Genomic DNA, 17,065 nt, shown 5'->3' on the forward strand with positions numbered 1-17,065 from the left:
CATGTTAGCTTTAGCACACTGATTGAAGTCCCCTCGTTAGTCAGGATGTGTTTCACCTGTGCTGGCCCAGAGAGTGATCTCGTTAGTCAGGTTGAGTTTCACCTGTGCTGGCCCAGCTGATAGTTAGGACCCGCTGGCCCAGTGCATCAGTTAGAGAGGATATGTTGGTAAAGCTACACCCTCACATTAGCGCTTCCACTTTAGTTAGCCAAAAATAGTTTTGTGTTTTCCTCTGTTTGTTTGACTCCATATTAATTTTACTCCCTATCCTAAATTGGAGTGGGTTGCTTTTCTTTAGTTTTACATCTGAGACAAATGTTGTGGGCACTCATGGTGTGTGTCTCTTATAAACCCCTAATTAGTTGCTTGCCAACTTTCAGTCGGTGTCTTTCAGAAACCCCTTTTGAAAGCTATTTCTGTTTTGTTTTAGCTGTCAAAGTGACTTTCTGTGAATGACAACATTTTGTGTGTGGTCCTTTGGGAATGTAACCCAGATGATAACTCCTATGCCTCACCCTGAGAGAGTGGTCCTTTTGGGAATATAACCCAGGTGATAACTCCTATCCCTCACCCTGAGAGTGTGGTCCTTTTGGGAATATAACCCTGGTGATAACTCCTATCCCTCACTCTGAGAGTGTGGTCCTTTTGGGAATATAACCCTGGTGATAACTCCTATCCCTCACCCTGAGAGTGTGGTCCTTTTAGGAATATAACCCTGGTGATAACTCCTATCCCTCACCCTGAGAGTGTGGTCCTTTTGGGAATATAACTCCTATCCCTCACCCTGAGAGTGTGGTCCTTTTGGGAATTTAACCCAGGTGATAACCTCTATCCCTCACCCTGAGAGTGTGGTCCCATGACCCTGAGCAGAAGGCCGTTCCGTCAGGAGACAGACGCAGAGTGCTGACACGGTTCTCATGTCCAAACAGGATGGACACCCTCGTCCCCTTCAAGACATCCCACACGTTGATGGTGTAGTCGTTGTAGCCACCGAACAGTAGCCGGCCTGGAGAAGAGAAAACATGTCCTCTTTCAACAATATAAACGTAACACATCATTTTTGATGAGAAGGTTAATGTGAAAGTAAGCTATTCTTATTCAACAGTAAATAACATGAATTTAATTTAGTATAAATCATTATGAGTTTAATTAGTGAAATTGATCCGTCAAATCATATGTTTTATATGGCCAGTAGAATAAGGGATTTATTCGCTACGGATTGAATCGATCCCTAAGGGCATTGGGTCTTACCACTGAGAGAGAAGTCAACACTGGAGGCACCAAATATGATGCTCTCTTTGGAATAAATGGCCACTTCTCTGTCTGCCCTCAGGTCATAGAGACGACACTGAAACAAACAATGCTTGTTAATGTTTAGATTTATTTAAGTATTTTTTTGCAAATGGGGTAAATATTATTTATTTTTTTCTACAAAGAAATTACTTCATGAACTTTGACATCGAAAGGCAACATGTGATCAACATGCGATCAACATGCGATCAAGCAGTAAATTATATGAATGATAACTTACTGTAGCATCATCGGAGCCTGAAGCAAATGCATCTCCACTGGGGTAGTACCTGATGCCAAGGAAGGAGACAAACGCCAGGTAATATAAGAAAACCATGCAAACGGCAAGGGTAGAGTACTCCTACTTAACATTAATATATGTCACTGTCAGTGTTGACAAGTGCTATAAGTCGCTTTGAATAAAGTCATATCTTGTGACCTGACGCTGTTGATGTCTGATTCGTGGGTTTCGAAGGACTGGATGCACTGGCCTGAGCGCATGTCCCATACATTGGCCTTCTTGTCACAGCCCTGCATGAGATACACATAGAGGATTCTGGATTCACACATTTAATGCTGACCTTTTTTGACAGGTCGCCCTCGCAAAAGACGGTTTAACCTCAAGGGCATTTCAGGGTTAAATAAAAGTAGAAAATATCCACATTATGTAAAATGTAACACAGTTTCTCTGCAGTCTGGACCACACAGTCCCTAGAGGCAGGGGTTGGAATCTCAAGCTACTATTTCGTCACTATGGTGTCCTTTCATCTGTTTCCTCTTATCATTTAAAATCTATCTTTTGGAATAAAATAAAAATATGAAAGGAATGTTGTTTTTTGTATAAAAATGTTTTGAGGGAGAAAGAAGGCTTATAGGAGCAGTCATGCTGTTTTCTTTTTTCTCACAATGAGAAATTGTGAGACAAAGTGAAATACTACTAGTTGTCTCCTCACTCCAGAGACGAAGGTGTTGCCGGTCTCAGAAGGAGCTAGGTCGAGACATAGAACATCGGCGGCGTGTCCATGGAAACTCTGTAACAGCTGACCACTCTCCACATCCCATAATGCACAGGTTCCGTCTCCGCTCGAGGTCAGGATCTGGAAGACAAGGGGTTCATCACAAACTGCATCTTGGGATCGCAACATAATACTAACTGCCACTTAGTCATCCATCCGGTCAATGAAATTTAGACTTAAGGTTAGGATTCACCCCATAATGTACATCCAGGACTGCATTCACAAACCTATATTAGTCTAATTTCAGGACTAAAAATATTTATCACTGCAGAGTCTATATTGAATATGTCAGGGAAAACGGCTCCCAGTGAGCAAAGTACAACCACACTACTATCAATAGCAGGGTCAGATTGAAACCATTGTTCAGATTCAGAATTAAGAATTCTCTGACACGGCCCCATAAATAGAAGAGTCTTGGCCGAGGCTAAAGCATGTGACTAACTACATCCAATGGGGAACATTTGACTGTTGTGAATTATTAAACAAGCGTAGAAGTTCTTTCCAGGTACAGTACAGTATGACAGGCTGTGATTTCTCATAACTCATCTGCTATAGGAAAGTCAACTGATTTAGCAGTAATCAAGTAATTCAATGAGTTATAGAAAGGAACGAATACAGAAATCTTGATAAAGACTATAACAAAATATAAAAATGTACGACAAATAATCATTACATCAGACGAAGGAAGAAAATGAAGAGGTGTCTCGTCTAACCTGCATGTCTGAGTTGGTGAAGCTACAGGCAGATAAGTAGTTGGTGTGCATGGCGACAGACTTCTTCTTCGCTGCCAGGTTCTCATTCTTGTCCAAGGACAGAGGGTACACAGAGCACTTGTTGTCCAGACCACTGAAATCCAATCAATCGATCAATCAAATATTATTTATAGTTTTTAACGTCAACAGTTGTGTTTTACAGTAACCGGACATAGACCCCAAAGGGGAGGATAAGCACAGTGGCACAGTGGAGAAATGGAGCGTCTGGGTGGAGTACAGGGACTTACCCACAGGCCACTGCACACCCAGGAGTACAGGGACTTACCCACAGGCTACTGCACATCCAGAGGGGGCGTAGGCACAGGCCATCACCCAGGTGCACGGCATGGTCACTGCGTGCTCCTAGAGGACACCACATTATAAAGGTACAATCAGCAATATAGCATCATGGTCACTGCGTGCTCCTAGAAAACAATTGGCGTGTTTGAGAGCATCAGTATTCAGCAAGGCAACGAGGTGCCGAATCTCTGATCTTGATCACACAATAGTTATTTTGGATGCAAGGTGATTTGATCAGTGATTCTGCACAACTGCAATGTAATCCATCTCAAATACACGAGGGAGACTCAACACCATGACATCATCAAACTCAGTGGGGAAACTTCCTGCTTACAGAAATAAGCAACAACAACAACAACAATAACAACAGAATTCAAATCTGCCAAGGAAATATTGTCTCTTCTTATTCCCAATGTTGGCACGCTTCTAAGGAAAGGCTAAAAAATAAAATTTGCTATGAAAACCAATGTCTGCGGCCCAGACGGCAACCTATAACAAATGTGCTTCCGGGACTGTGTTTTGTTGTGTAATTGTGAGATGCAAGGGCTCCCTCGCAAAAGAGACCTTGGTTTCAATGGGATTCAAAGGTCAAATAAATACAAATACAGTGCACTACTTTTGACTAGGGTCAATAGGGCACTAGTCAAAAAAGTAGTGCACTATGTAGGGAATAGGGCACCATTTAGAACGCACCCTAAATATTAGCTCAAAGAACTACAGTCTTACTATTTCTCCAACCAGTTGTCAACTCTATAGCCTTTATGGAGGGAGAAGATAGGTTCCCTACCTTGTTAGTGGTGAAGGCATCCCATACAATCACTTTTCCATCCTGAAAATAAGTTAGAGGGGGATAAACATTACAAGTAGCACACAAGCGTAAGATTCTCTACATTTCCAACAAAATATGGCATTCATTTGATAATCACTGAAAGCAGTGCATATTAGTTAAAACAACACCCCCCCCCCCCAAAGTAAAATTTTACGCCATGATCCGTCAGTATATCAAAGGTGGTGACTGGCATGAATGCATCTGTTTAGGAGGACCTTACCAAACCTCAAATTCCCCGATGACAAGCTTTACAATCCATTTCAGGACCATGGACAGTGACCGACGACTATATGAACACATCTGTTTAGGACTTCAGAAAATGTTACAATAATCCAACACTCACCTGTGATGAGCTGACGATCCTCCTCTTGTCCTTACACCAGTCCATGCAGAGAACTTTGTTGCCATGTCCCTTCAGAGTACGCCGGGTCTTCATGATAAACTGTCCCAGTCCATCCACCTTCTCTGCCACCTGGTGGACTGTAGTAGGGACCAATATACAACATTAGTGTACTGTAGTAGGGAGTAGGATCCTACATTAGTGTACTGTAGTAGGGAGTAGGATCCTACATTAGTGTACTGTTGTAGGGACCAAGATCCTACATTAGTGTACTGTAGTAGGGAGTAGGGACCAAGATCCTAGGTTAGTGTACTGTTGTAGGGAGTAGGCACCAAGATCCTAGGTTAGTGTACTGTAGTAGGGACCAAGATCCTAGGTTAGTGTACTGTAGTAGGGAGTAGGGACCAAGATCCTAGGTTAGTGTACTGTAGTAGGGAGTAGGGACCAAGATCCTAGGTTAGTGTACTGTAGTAGGGAGTAGGGACCAAGATCCTAGGTTAGTGTACTGTTGTAGGGACCAATATACAACGTTAGTGTACTGTTGTAGGGAGTAGGGACCAAGATCCTAAATTAGTATACTGTTGTAGGGAGTATGGACCAAGATCCTAAGTTTGTGTACTGTAGTAGGGACCAAGATCCTACGTTAGTATACTGTTGTAGGCAGTAGGGACCAAGATCCTACGTTAGTTCTGGACCAATATCCGACATTAGGGCACTGTTGTAAGGGATCAATCTAACCAATCTAGAGTGGTAAATTATAGGGGACTATTATTAGCTAACGTACGTTAGTGTACTGGTTGTTATAGGGACGAAAATCCGACGTTTGCCTGTGGTTATCATAGCACGCGCGCGGTCTTAATGTGTTCTAGAAATAATCCACCTCATCGTGTTGGGGATGAACGTGCAGTAAACGGTTGGAGATGTTACATTAATCTCTCTGATCTCAACCAGATCGACCAGCCAAGCATAAATCACGGATGAATATGCATAATGCTACAAAACCACCATCTGGGCTAGGCTATAATAAAACGGTGCTTTTGAGTGTCAATGGCAAATACAAGGATACATTTCAACCACAGCCTAGGCTATATGTCTAATTGTAGATGGAAATAGACACATAGCCTTTCTATGCATCTTGTCATCTGAACAAATCCGACAAGTAAAAAATAATAAAATATGGGCGAGCAAGTGGCTACAAATAAACCATTTACAAATTATGCAAAAATAATACATTTTCTTCAAATGACCGATTCAATGCACTGTGGCCTAATAATAGCAATATGACAAATTCACAATATATATCTATTATAATATTATGGTCGTGTTTACATGTGTCATGCAATCCTATTTGGAAGGCAGACTATGTTTTAATTCGCGGGGCCTTCCCTTCTCCCTTCCCTTCCCCTCTCCTCTCATTTTCAGCACCACTCACGTTCGACATCGTGCAGTTTCGCTCTTTCGTCCTCAAGCTTCGTTTTCAACGTATCCGATTCTGCTTTTAGGTTAGTGAGAGTCTCATTCGGTTGTACCTCCTGTGTAGCCATTTCAGGGTTTATGGAAAATCTCATATATTCCCGTTGTCAGAGCAGCGTCGGGGCGGAAAAAAGGCTCTTTGCAAACTGAAGGCTCGCAGCTGATTCAGCTGTCATGACGTCAGATAAAAGATGATCGCTCAGTTTTCTAGTAGGGAAGCTGCCTCTAGTAGGGAAGCTGCCTCTAGTAGGGAAGCTGCCTCTAGTAGGGAAGCTGCCACTAGTAGGGAAGCTGCCTCTAGTAGGGAAGCTGCCTCTAGTAGGGAAGCTGCCACTAGTAGGGAAGCTGCCTCTAGTAGGGAAGCTGCCACTAGTAGGGAAGCTGCCACTGGTAGGGAAGCTGCCACTAGTAGGGAAGCTGCCTCTAGTAGGGAAGCTGCCTCTGGTAGGGAAGCTGCCTCTAGTAGGGAAGCTGCCACTAGTAGGGAAGCTGCCTCTAGTAGGGAAGCTGCCTCTAGTAGGGAAGCTGCCACTAGTAGGGAAGCTGCCTCTAGTAGGGAAGCTGCCTCTAGTAGGGAAACTGCCTCTAGTAGGGAAGCTGCCACTGGCAGTGGTGCTAGATCCTCCACTGCACGAATAGCTACGATACATTTATTAAACAGCCATGACCACTAATGTTGTAAATGAATTCTAAAAACAAATTGAGGTTTGCACTAACCCTGGTCCTACTGTATCAAAAAGAGAGGTTTGGACTAACCCTGGTCCTACTGTATCATTTGCAGGTCTAAAGTGCTCCTGTATATAAATTTGCAGTTGTGTAAAAAAAAAAATCCTTACAAACAGAAACATTATCAACTAATACAATATTTTATTCATATAATTAATTTTAGGCACATGTTTTTATATAATTTAAATATTAAATACTTATATGTGGCATAATAACCGCCCCCCCCCCCTTCAAAACAAGAAACAAGCCATATTTTATTTACTGTGCATGGTACTCAATAACATTGAGTGGTCACATTCTCAATTTACACAGACAATATAAAAAAAACAACACAGTTCACATTTGTCATCTCACAGGAACTGAGAAGTAAGGTTTCTCGTTATACTACCAAACTTTAGAAAATCACTCTGCAACAGCATCTGCATTTGTGCTGTACACCGGACATCAGTCAGGAGTCGTCTTCATATTTCTATCAAACTGTATAACAAGTGTAAATCAAAACACTCATTCTTTTAAAAGGATCTTTGGTTATTTGGATCCATAATTACTGTGATGATTGTATAAGGATGGTTTTAGAGCAGCGTCCCTAGAGCCACCGTGCTTCTACACCTGCATTGCTTACTGTTTGGGTTTCTGTATAGCACTTTGTGACATCGGCTGATGTAAAAAGGGCTTTATAAATAAATTTGATTGATTGATTGGTTAGGAGTGCCTTGCTCAAGGACACAATGGCAGTCGGAGCCACCTGAGACTCTAGTAGAAAGTGGCAACTTCACTCCTGCCAGCTTTTCCCCAGTCATCACTGGGATTAAAAACCAGCCACCTTGAGGTTACTGGACCGCTTCTCTAACACCACAGAGATCACTAGATCCTGGTGAAGAAGCCCAGTCTGAGGTTGGATGGTATCTGCAGTAGTTCCAGGGCCTGAGAGGACGGGGTGAAGGGGTCAGAGGTCAGGGGTTAGATCCTGGTGAGGAAGCCCAGTTTGAGGCTGGATGGTATCTGTAGTAGCTCCAGGGTCTGAGAGGACGGGGTGAAGGGGTTAGAGGTTAGATCCTGGTGAGGAAGCCCAGTTTGAGGCTGGATGGTATCTGTAGTAGCTCCAGGGTCTGAGAGGACGGGGTGAAGGGGTCAGAGGTCAGGGGTTAGATCCTGGTGAGGAAGCCCAGTTTGAGGCTGGATGGTATCTGCAGTAGCTCCAGGGCCTGAGAGGACGGGGTGAAGGGAAAGGTGACCTGGAAACGATACTGGGTATCCAGCATCAGCTGGGAGGATCCGCCCTCACGGTCTTGGAGCAAGCCCTGGGGACAAGGGAAATAAATTACTTTCATAGATGTAGTTCATGGAGACGTTGTGATTAAAATTATATAATTTCTAGTAATTCAAATGTAATAATAATTCAAATGTAATGATAATTCAAACTGTGTAAAAAAGCAGGTGCTCCTGATCCTTGTCATAGGATCGAGATTTACCTGAACTTTGCGGATGAATGACGGTGCCACCCTTTTCTCAAAATCATCAGTGGGCGTGTAAGAGTTCAAAATCTTGACAATCTAGAACAGGGCGGTAAACAAGATTCATTTAAACATGCTTTTGATTACATTTCAGCAGATGCTCTTATCCAGAGCGACTTACAGGAGCAATCGGCAGATTTTTTCTAGGGGATTTGAACCAGCGATCTTTGGGTACACTCGCACAACGCACTTCGCCGCTTCAGTACCTGTACAGGGCTGAGTTCTGAGCAATGCTCTGTGATGTCTTTGATGTCGTCATCAGTGGTCTTGTTGACCTGCAGCAGCCAGGCAGCCTGAGACAGAGGCTTCAGAGTAGCCATGGTACCCTGCACTAGTTCCTTCTCCTTTAGCCACGCCTCAAGGTAACTGATGTTAGACCTGGAAAACACAGACAGGTAACTGATGTTAGACCTGGAAAACACAGACAGGTAACTGATGTTAGACCTGGAAAACATAGACAGGTAACTGATGTTACACCTGGAAAACACAGACAGGTAACTGGTGTTACACCTGGAAAACACAGACAGGTAACTGGTGTTACACCTGGAAAACACAGACAGGTAACTGATGTTACACCTGGAAAACACAGACAGGTAACTGGTGTTAGACCTGGAAAACACACAGGTAACTGATGTTAGACCTGGAAAACATAGACAGGTAACTGATGTTAGACCTGGAAAACACAGACAGGTAACTGATGTTAGACCTGGAAAACACAGACAGGTAACTGATGTTAGACCTGGAAAACACAGACAGGTAACTGATGTTAGACCTGGAAAACATAGACAGGTAACTGATGTTACACCTGGAAAACACAGACAGGTAACTGGTGTTACACCTGGAAAACACAGACAGGTAACTGGTGTTACACCTGGAAAACACAGACAGGTAACTGATGTTACACCTGGAAAACACAGACAGGTAACTGGTGTTAGACCTGGAAAACACAGACAGGTAACTGATGTTAGACCTGGAAAACATAGACAGGTAACTGATGTTAGACCTGGAAAACACAGACAGGTAACTGATGTTAGACCTGGAAAACATAGACAGGTAACTGATGTTAGACCTGGAAAACATAGACAGGTAACTGATGTTAGACCTGGAAAACATAGACAGGTAACTGATGTTAGACCTGGAAAACATGTCATTACGTTACCTAACATACAGACAGGTAACTGAAACATGTTGTTATGTTACCTAACATACAGACAGGTAACTGATGTTAGACCTGGAAAACACAGACAGGTAACTGAAATATGTAATTACGTAATTACGTTACCTAACATACAGACAGGTAACTGAAACATGTTGTTATGTTACCTAACATACACTGTAGGAACTTTCACTGTTTGTTGAGTAGGATTTAGCTTTCCATCTCTCCCTCCCTGTTTCTCTCTCTCTCCCTCCCTGGTCTCTCTCTCCCTCCCTGGTTCTCTCTCCCTCCCTGGTTCTCTCTCCCTCCCTCCCTGGTTCTCCCTCCCTCCCTGGTTCTCTCTTCCTCCCTGGTTCTCTCTTCCTCCCTGGTTCTCTCCTGGTTCTCTCCTGGTTCTCTCTTCCTCCCTGGTTCTCTCTTCCTCCCTGGTTCTCTCTCCCTCCCTGGTTCTCTCTCCCTCCCTGGTTCTCTCTTCCTCCCTGGTTCTCTCTTCCTCCCTGGTTCTCTCTTCCTCCCTGGTTCTCTCCTGGTTCTCTCTTCCTCCCTGGTTCTCCCTCCCTCCCTGGTTCTCTCTCCCTCCCTGGTTCTCTCTTCCTCTCTGGTTCTCTCTTCCTCCCTGGTTCTCTCTCCCTCCCTGGTTCTCTCTCCCTCCCTGGTTCTCTCTTCCTCCCTGGTTCTCTCTTCCTCCCTGGTTCTCTCCTGGTTCTCTCTTCCTCCCTGGTTCTCCCTCCCTCCCTGGTTCTCTCTCCCTCCCTGGTTCTCTCTTCCTCTCTGGTTCTCTCTTCCTCCCTGGTTCTCTCTCCCTCCCTGGTTCTCTCTCCCTCCCTGGTTCTCTCTTCCTCCCTGGTTCTCTCCTGGTTCTCTCTTCCTCCCTGGTTCTCTCTCTCTCCCTCCCTGGTTCTCTCTCCCTCCCTGGTTCTCTCTCCCTCCCTCCCTGGTTCTCCCTCCCTCCCTGGTTCTCTCTTCCTACCTGATCTGCATGCCCTTCCTACAGGAGCACATGTCTTTGCGTAGCAGGATGTTGTTGAGTGTGTCCGCGCCCACCAGGAAGAAGGTCTGTTTCACAGCCTGTTGGGCAACACACATACACACAGTTAGATGAGTTTAATATAAACTGGAAATGACACAGGTCCAAGAATCAATCCCTGTGAAACACCCCAATTGATCCCAAGAGGGAGTTTGCTCATTTCCTTTCCTTTCCACACACACACACACACACACACACACACACACACACACACACACACACACACACACACACACACACACACACACACACACACACACACACACACAAAAACACACACACACACACACACACACAAAAACACACACACACAAAAACACACACTGACCCCCCACCCCTACTTGTTTGACCCCCATCCCCACTAGTCTGAAAGACCCCCCCCCCACCTGTCTAACCAGCCCCTCCTCCATGCCGTGCTGACTCATAGTGCTGTGGTACAGACTGAGCTGCTGGAGGAGAGAGTAGATGGTGCAGACCTCCTGGTCCTCATAGATGCTGCTGGAACGCTTACGGGAACCTGTAGGCGTCATACTAGACGTGTCCTGGAGACTGTCATGCTCCAGCATACCAGGAACTGGAGGAAAACAGAGACGCGGAAACACACTCATTACATAGAACAGGTATGAATAGATGAATGATTGAAACACTTTATTTATTACCTTTAAATATAATAATCTTGAGGATATAAATAATTTGTTGTAAACAAATATTTAATGGATTGGAAAGTGACGACACATCAATGTACATCATATCAATGTATATCATGTTATCTTATGAGAGAAACCTACCGATCATGGGTATAAGATTGTTCTCCATGACAGATATAAACTGGTGGTAGATACGGATGGCCAGATCACTGAAGATCTGTCTGTGTTCAGACAAGTCAAAGTTCTGCAAGCAGTTCTTATTCTGACGTGGAGTGTTCTGTTTCATAAACTCCTACGACAGAATGTACAAATTTAAAACAATTACATCAGTTACAGAGTGGGAAGACGGAGAAGTATAGGTATTTATATATTTACTTCATAGGGGAGGCAGCGTAGCCTAGTGGTTAGAGCGTTGGACTTGTAACCGAAACGGTTACAAGATCGAATCCCCGAGCTGACAAGGTAAAAATATGTTGTTCTGCCCCTGAACAAGGCTGTTAACCCACTGTTCCCCGGTAGGCTGTCGTTGAAAATAAGATTTTGTTAAATAAAAATGTTTAAAAAAAATAAATACACTGAATTTGTAAATAAGAATTTGTTATTAACTAAAAAAATATATATTAAAATATAAACACTGTACAAGATAATGAGTGGAATAGAATTGACTCCTTAATCTCAATTACAATCTCTGTGTCGATCACAAACAATAAGTATCTCTGTGGATGGTGATGGTGTGATGCTAGAAACAACCATCCCACCTCTTCTCCACTGTACTGCTTCAGGCAGCTGAGCATGTGATACGTGTTGGACAGCCAGAACGATAGCAACTCAAAGTCTTCTTGGTGATCCTGAGACAGGTAACAAATAACAACAACAAAACGATTAACAACCACAATAATGTTGAGAGTGTGAGCGCTGAGAGAATGAGCATGTCATTATAAACAAGGTCATTCATTCCTCCAAGGGAGGAAGAAGAACAAAAAGAAGAACAAGAAGAACAAGAACAAGAATAAGAAGAAAAAGAACAAGAAAAAGAAAAACAAGAACAAGAAGAAGAACAAGAAGAAACTCAGTATTTGTAGAGATTTCAACATGTCATCACAGACAGTAGGATTGTCAAAACATTGCCACAGCTTACCGTGATGACCTTTTTAACCCCACTGATGATGGCGTTCATGAGAGACTTGAGCTTGGCTCCGTCGTTAAGGTAGTCAGCGTGACGGACACACATGAAGAGAAGCTGAGCAGCCATGCCGGGGATCATGTTAACCATTACCCCTCTGGGTTTCAGGTCTGACAGGAGAGTAGAGGACAGTTACAAACATGAGCCAGTTTAATGGACACACATGAAGAGAAACTGGGCAGCCATGTTGGGGATCATGTTAACCAGTACTCATCTGGGCTTCAGGTCTGACACGAGGATGGGACAGTGCCATGTTCATTAGAACACATTAGAACGGAAGACGTTTTGCAACAGAAAATGAAAATGTGCGTTTTTTTTTATTAGACAAGTCCAGATAGACCCTCCCTGTTTCAGTCTTTCTTCCATTTGGTTCCTAATGAACATAACCCAGTTTAGACATGAGCCAAACATTGGGAAAGGAAAGGAGTATATCTAGTCAGTTGTACAACTGAATGCATTCAACTGAAATGTGTCTTCCGTATTTAACCCAACCCCTCTGCACACTATCATCGAGAGAGCTAGTTGTTTGGTCATCGAAGTTCTATTTTCTTAGGCCATGTAGTCTTGTGTGGTCATGTGACAGCAATACAAACTGTGTCAACTCCAACAGTTAAAAACGCAGGCACTAATAACTCCAACAACAACAACCACAGTAGTACCCAGAATGACGTATTGAATGAGCTTGGCTTCATCCTCCCTCTTGTACTCCAACATGCCAAGGTATTCGTTGGTAATAGTGGGCGCTGGTGTTTGATTGGCTGAGTGAGAAAACACATGAAATGAAATACAGGAAATGAGTAGAGAGCTGAGAATCAACTGTGATAAAATGTTGATGACTTGTTGTAATCATGTTACCTTCCTCGGATGTTTGAAGGCTCTTGATTTGGTTTTGTAGCTTCCTTATCAACCTGTCCTTCATGTCGAGCTGCTCTTCAAAGTCCTGGAATAACATTTAAGTATCATAAGGAATGAATTGCAAGTGAATTACACGCACACACATTGGCGCGCACGATTGCACAAACACACACACACACACCCCACACACACACACACACACACACACACACACACACACACACACACACACACACGCACATACACACACACACACACACACTCTCACCATGTTCTCTGCAGTGAGTCGTGATGCCTCCTGACTGAATCTGGCCTTGGCCTCGCTCTCTATGTTCTTCTGTTTCCTGAGCACTTCCTCCATCTCCTCCTTCTTCCTCTCCACCTCTTCCTTCTCTCTCTCCGCCTCCTCCTTCACCTTCTCCACCTCTTCCTTCTCTCTCTCCACCTCCTCCTTCTCTCTCTCCACCTCCTCCTTCACCTTCTCCACCTCTTCCTTCTCTCTCTCCACCTCCTCCTTCTCCCTCTCCACCTCCTCCTTCTCTCTCTCCACCTCCTCCTTCTCCCTCTCCACCTCCTCCTTCTCCCTCTCCACCTCCTCCTTCTCTCTCTCCACCTCCTCCTTCTCTCTCTCCACCTCCTCCTTCTCTCTCTCCACCTCCTCCTTCTCCCTCTCCACCGCCTCCTTCTCCCTCTCTACCTCCTGCTTCTCCCTCTCCACCTCCTCCTTCTCCCTCTCCACCTCCTCCTTCTCCCTCTCCACCTCCTCCTTCTCCCTCTCTACCTCCTGCTTCTCCCTCTCCACCTCCTCCTTCTCCCTCTCCACCTTCTCAGCATGCTCTTCCAACAGCCTGAACACAAACACAGAGGTTAGATGTCAAGTACCTGGTTAGATTATCAATGACGGCTTTGATTGTGGTCGTTTGTGGCTAAGCTGATAACAGCCTGGTGCTTTAATTCTTACAGGGATCACAAACATACTGAAAATGTATGTATTCACTTTAATGTAAGTCGCTTTGGATAAAAAAGCATCTGCCAAATGACATATTGTTATATGATTTCAGGGCTTGAGGATATACTACTGTACCTGCTTTGGGAGCCTTCCTCTTCAACATTCATCTGAAGCTCTTTTGAAATCTCCTCCATTTCTTCTAATAAAAAGGAGATAAATGATTGGAATTGACTGAATAACAATGTGATTGAGCCCAAACTTCTAGATCTAAGTATTGGTATTTTTTGGTATTTTATTAGGATCCCCATTAGCTGTTGCAAAAGTAGCAGCTACTCTTCCTGGGGTCCACACAAAACATGAAACATAATAGAGAATGACATAATACAGAACATTATTAGACAAGACCAGCTCAAGGACAGAACTACATACATTTGAAGTGATGGTGTAGTGTACTGTATCTACCGGTCATCTTTCTGGCCTGCTCCTCCAGTTGAACTTCCAGCTCCTGTTTATGTTGTCGTAGTTCTGACAGCTGCTTCTTCAGCTCAGGTATGACCATGTTTTCAGTGTTGAGCCTGGCCACCTCCCGGCTGATGCTGTCGTTGACAGATGTTTTCTCCTGGAACAGTTTCTGCAGCTGATTGTTTTGGTTCTGCAGGTGTTCCACCTTGAACCTCAGCCCCTCCATCTGGCTGTCATAACCCTCCTTCTGTTCCTGCTGGTGTCTCTCCAGCACTCTGTCCGGCAGAGGAAACGATCAACCTTATTTCACTAGCCTGGATTTTGAACAATCATGGCCGAAGTGTGAATAAGGTCTGTCATTCACACGGACACAAAACAGGCAGCTGGATCCTTACAGTAATAATAAGGGTATGTATGACACTAGGCAGACGTTTTTATCCAAAGATACTTCTAGTACAGTGAGTACATTTGGGAGAATTTAACCCACAACCGTTACACTGCTAGCGCCACACTCTTACCAACCCCACAACCGTTACACTGCTAGCGCCACACTCTTACCAACCCCACAACCGTTACACTGCTGGCGCCACACTCTTACCAACCCCACAACCGTTACACTGCTAGCGCCACACTCTTACCAAGCCCACAACCGTTACACTGCTAGCGCCACACTCTTACCAACCCCACAACCGTTACACTGCTAGCGCCACACTCTTACCAACCCCACAACCGTTACACTGCTAGCGCCACACTCTTACCAACCCCACAACCGTTACACTGCTGGCGCCACACTCTTACCAACCCCACAACCGTTACACTGCTAGCGCCACACTCTTACCAACCCCACAACCGTTACACTGCTAGCGCCACACTCTTACCAACCCCACAACCGTTACACTGCTAGCGCCACACTCTTACCAACCCCACAACCGTTACACTGCTAGCGCCACACTCTTACCAACCCCACAACCGTTACACTGCTAGCGCCACACTCTTACCAACCCCACAACCGTTACACTGCTAGCGCCACACTCTTACCAACTCAACCACACAGGACCATTATTGGTCAGCATCTTTTAGTTCAGTGTTTCCCAACTACAGGTCCTCCAGTTCCCCCAACAGCCCAACCCTGGTCCTCCAGTCCCCCCCAACAGCCCAACCCTGGTCCTCCAGTACCCCCAACAGCCCAACCCTGGTCCTCCAGTACCCCCAACAGCCCAACCCTGGTCCTCCAGTACCCCCAGCAGCCCAACCCTGGTCCTCCAGTACCCCCAAGAGCCCAACTCCAGTCCTCCAGTAACCCCAACAGCCCAACTCCAGTCCTCCAGTACCCCCAACAGCCCAACCCTGGTCCTCCAGTACCATGGAGGCTGTTGGGGGTACTGGAGGACTGGAGTTGGGCTGTTGGGGGTACTGGAGGACTGGAGTTTGGCTGTTGGGGGTACTGGAGGACCGGAGTTGGGCTGTTGGGGTTACTGGAGGACTGGAGTTGGGCTGTTGGGGTTACTGGAGGACTGGAGTTGGGCTGCTGGGGGTACTGGAGGACCAGGGTTGGGTTGTTGGGGGTACTGGAGGACCGGAGTTGAGAAACACTGCCTTAGTTAGCTAAACAAGTAGCATACTTTAGTCAGTAAATGTACAGGTGTTGTCTCAAACCTGGTAGCGTTCTGCAGTCCATCAAATGCAGTCAACAAATCCCCAACTTCATAGATCTGGTCTGGACTGTCGGAGGTCAACCTTTCAACGGAAACATGTGTAAAGCTTAAAGCTAAAGTGAACTTTTCTTCTCACAAATTTTAGGAAATGCATAATGCCATTAGACTACCTGGAAATGACCTCCTCTTCAACCATGCCACATAGAAGTTGTCTTGTGATCACACTCATCTTGGCTATACGGAGAGAGTCACAAACAACCATGTATGAGAAGTGACAACAAAATAAGCTGGATTTGTAAAGCATTCATCAATCCACACAAAGACACTGTTGGCATGAATAGAAATATACCCATAACACAATACATTACAGAGAGTAGTTTTTAAGCAATAAGGCCCGAGGAGGTGTGGTATATGGCCAATATACCACGGCTAAGGGCTGTTCTTAAGCGTGACGCAATGCGGAGTGCCTGGATACATCCCTATATTGGCCATTTATCACAAACCCTTGAGGTGCCTTATTGCTATTATAAACTGGTTACCAACGTAATTAGAGTAGTAAAAATAAATGTTTAGTCATACCCGTGGTATACGGTCTGATATACCACGGCGGTCAGCCAATCAGCATTCAGGGCTGGAACCACCCAGTTTTATAATAGAATATAGAAAGGCTACCTCTGGCCTGTTCTGACTGCTTCTTCATCTTCCTGCCCAGATCATCTCTCTGGGTCTGCAGGTTGTGAAGATCTTTACGTAACTCGGGTATCACCTGGAAAGAGAAACACAGTTGCTACCTAAAAAAAATAAAAAGGCCATCTTCAAAATAAGAATGGATTCTAAGCCTCTGCTCACCAGTATTAGATCCTTTTCTTAAGAACTATAATTTGTAAGAAG

General features: G+C 44.7%; 2 protein-coding genes across 2 annotated transcripts in view; both read right to left on the minus strand.

Annotated features, from left to right (window-relative positions):
* Positions 1–809: 809 nt before the first annotated feature.
* Positions 810–6,071, minus strand: LOC120051665 (guanine nucleotide-binding protein subunit beta-5a-like). Its single transcript, XM_038998556.1, has 10 exons — positions 5,960–6,071; positions 4,531–4,667; positions 4,146–4,187; positions 3,345–3,421; positions 3,020–3,152; positions 2,244–2,387; positions 1,730–1,821; positions 1,532–1,580; positions 1,252–1,348; positions 810–1,006 (listed from the first exon to the last, which is right to left on the minus strand). The coding sequence occupies exons 1-10, from the start codon at positions 6,069–6,071 to the stop codon at positions 810–812; spliced, it is 1,080 nt and encodes a 359-aa protein (XP_038854484.1).
* Positions 6,072–7,871: 1,800 nt separating this feature from the next.
* The window catches only part of LOC120051666 (unconventional myosin-Vc-like), a 38,890-nt gene continuing 29,696 nt past the window's right edge, over positions 7,872–17,065 (minus strand). The window contains exons 24-38 of the mRNA XM_038998557.1: positions 16,847–16,940; positions 16,345–16,408; positions 16,176–16,256; positions 14,511–14,794; positions 13,377–13,597; positions 13,109–13,193; positions 12,913–13,011; positions 12,209–12,363; positions 11,829–11,918; positions 11,212–11,362; positions 10,810–10,997; positions 10,367–10,464; positions 8,447–8,618; positions 8,199–8,279; positions 7,872–8,027 (exon numbers count right to left, since the gene is read on the minus strand). Of these exons, the coding sequence (XP_038854485.1) occupies positions 7,872–8,027; positions 8,199–8,279; positions 8,447–8,618; positions 10,367–10,464; positions 10,810–10,997; positions 11,212–11,362; positions 11,829–11,918; positions 12,209–12,363; positions 12,913–13,011; positions 13,109–13,193; positions 13,377–13,597; positions 14,511–14,794; positions 16,176–16,256; positions 16,345–16,408; positions 16,847–16,940 (2,019 nt within the window). The remainder of the gene's footprint in view (positions 8,028–8,198; positions 8,280–8,446; positions 8,619–10,366; positions 10,465–10,809; positions 10,998–11,211; positions 11,363–11,828; positions 11,919–12,208; positions 12,364–12,912; positions 13,012–13,108; positions 13,194–13,376; positions 13,598–14,510; positions 14,795–16,175; positions 16,257–16,344; positions 16,409–16,846; positions 16,941–17,065) is intronic.

The sequence above is a fragment of the Salvelinus namaycush genome, chromosome 8 (assembly GCF_016432855.1).
Source record: "Salvelinus namaycush isolate Seneca chromosome 8, SaNama_1.0, whole genome shotgun sequence".
NCBI lineage: Eukaryota > Metazoa > Chordata > Actinopteri > Salmoniformes > Salmonidae > Salvelinus > Salvelinus namaycush.

What these genes read in the sequence shown, in the direction of transcription:
- LOC120051665 (XM_038998556.1), bottom strand. Translation starts at nt 6,071, where the DNA reads ATGGCTACACAGGAGGTACAACCGAATGAGACTCTCACTAACCTAAAA. An exon ending in GCAACACCTTCGTCTCTGGA is followed by an intron (nt 1,822 to 2,243) that starts GTGAGGAGACAA and finishes TATCTCATGCAG; the next exon opens with GGCTGTGACAAGAAGGCCAA. An exon ending in CAGGCTCCGATGATGCTACA is followed by an intron (nt 1,349 to 1,531) that starts GTAAGTTATCAT and finishes TGTTTGTTTCAG; the next exon opens with TGTCGTCTCTATGACCTGAG.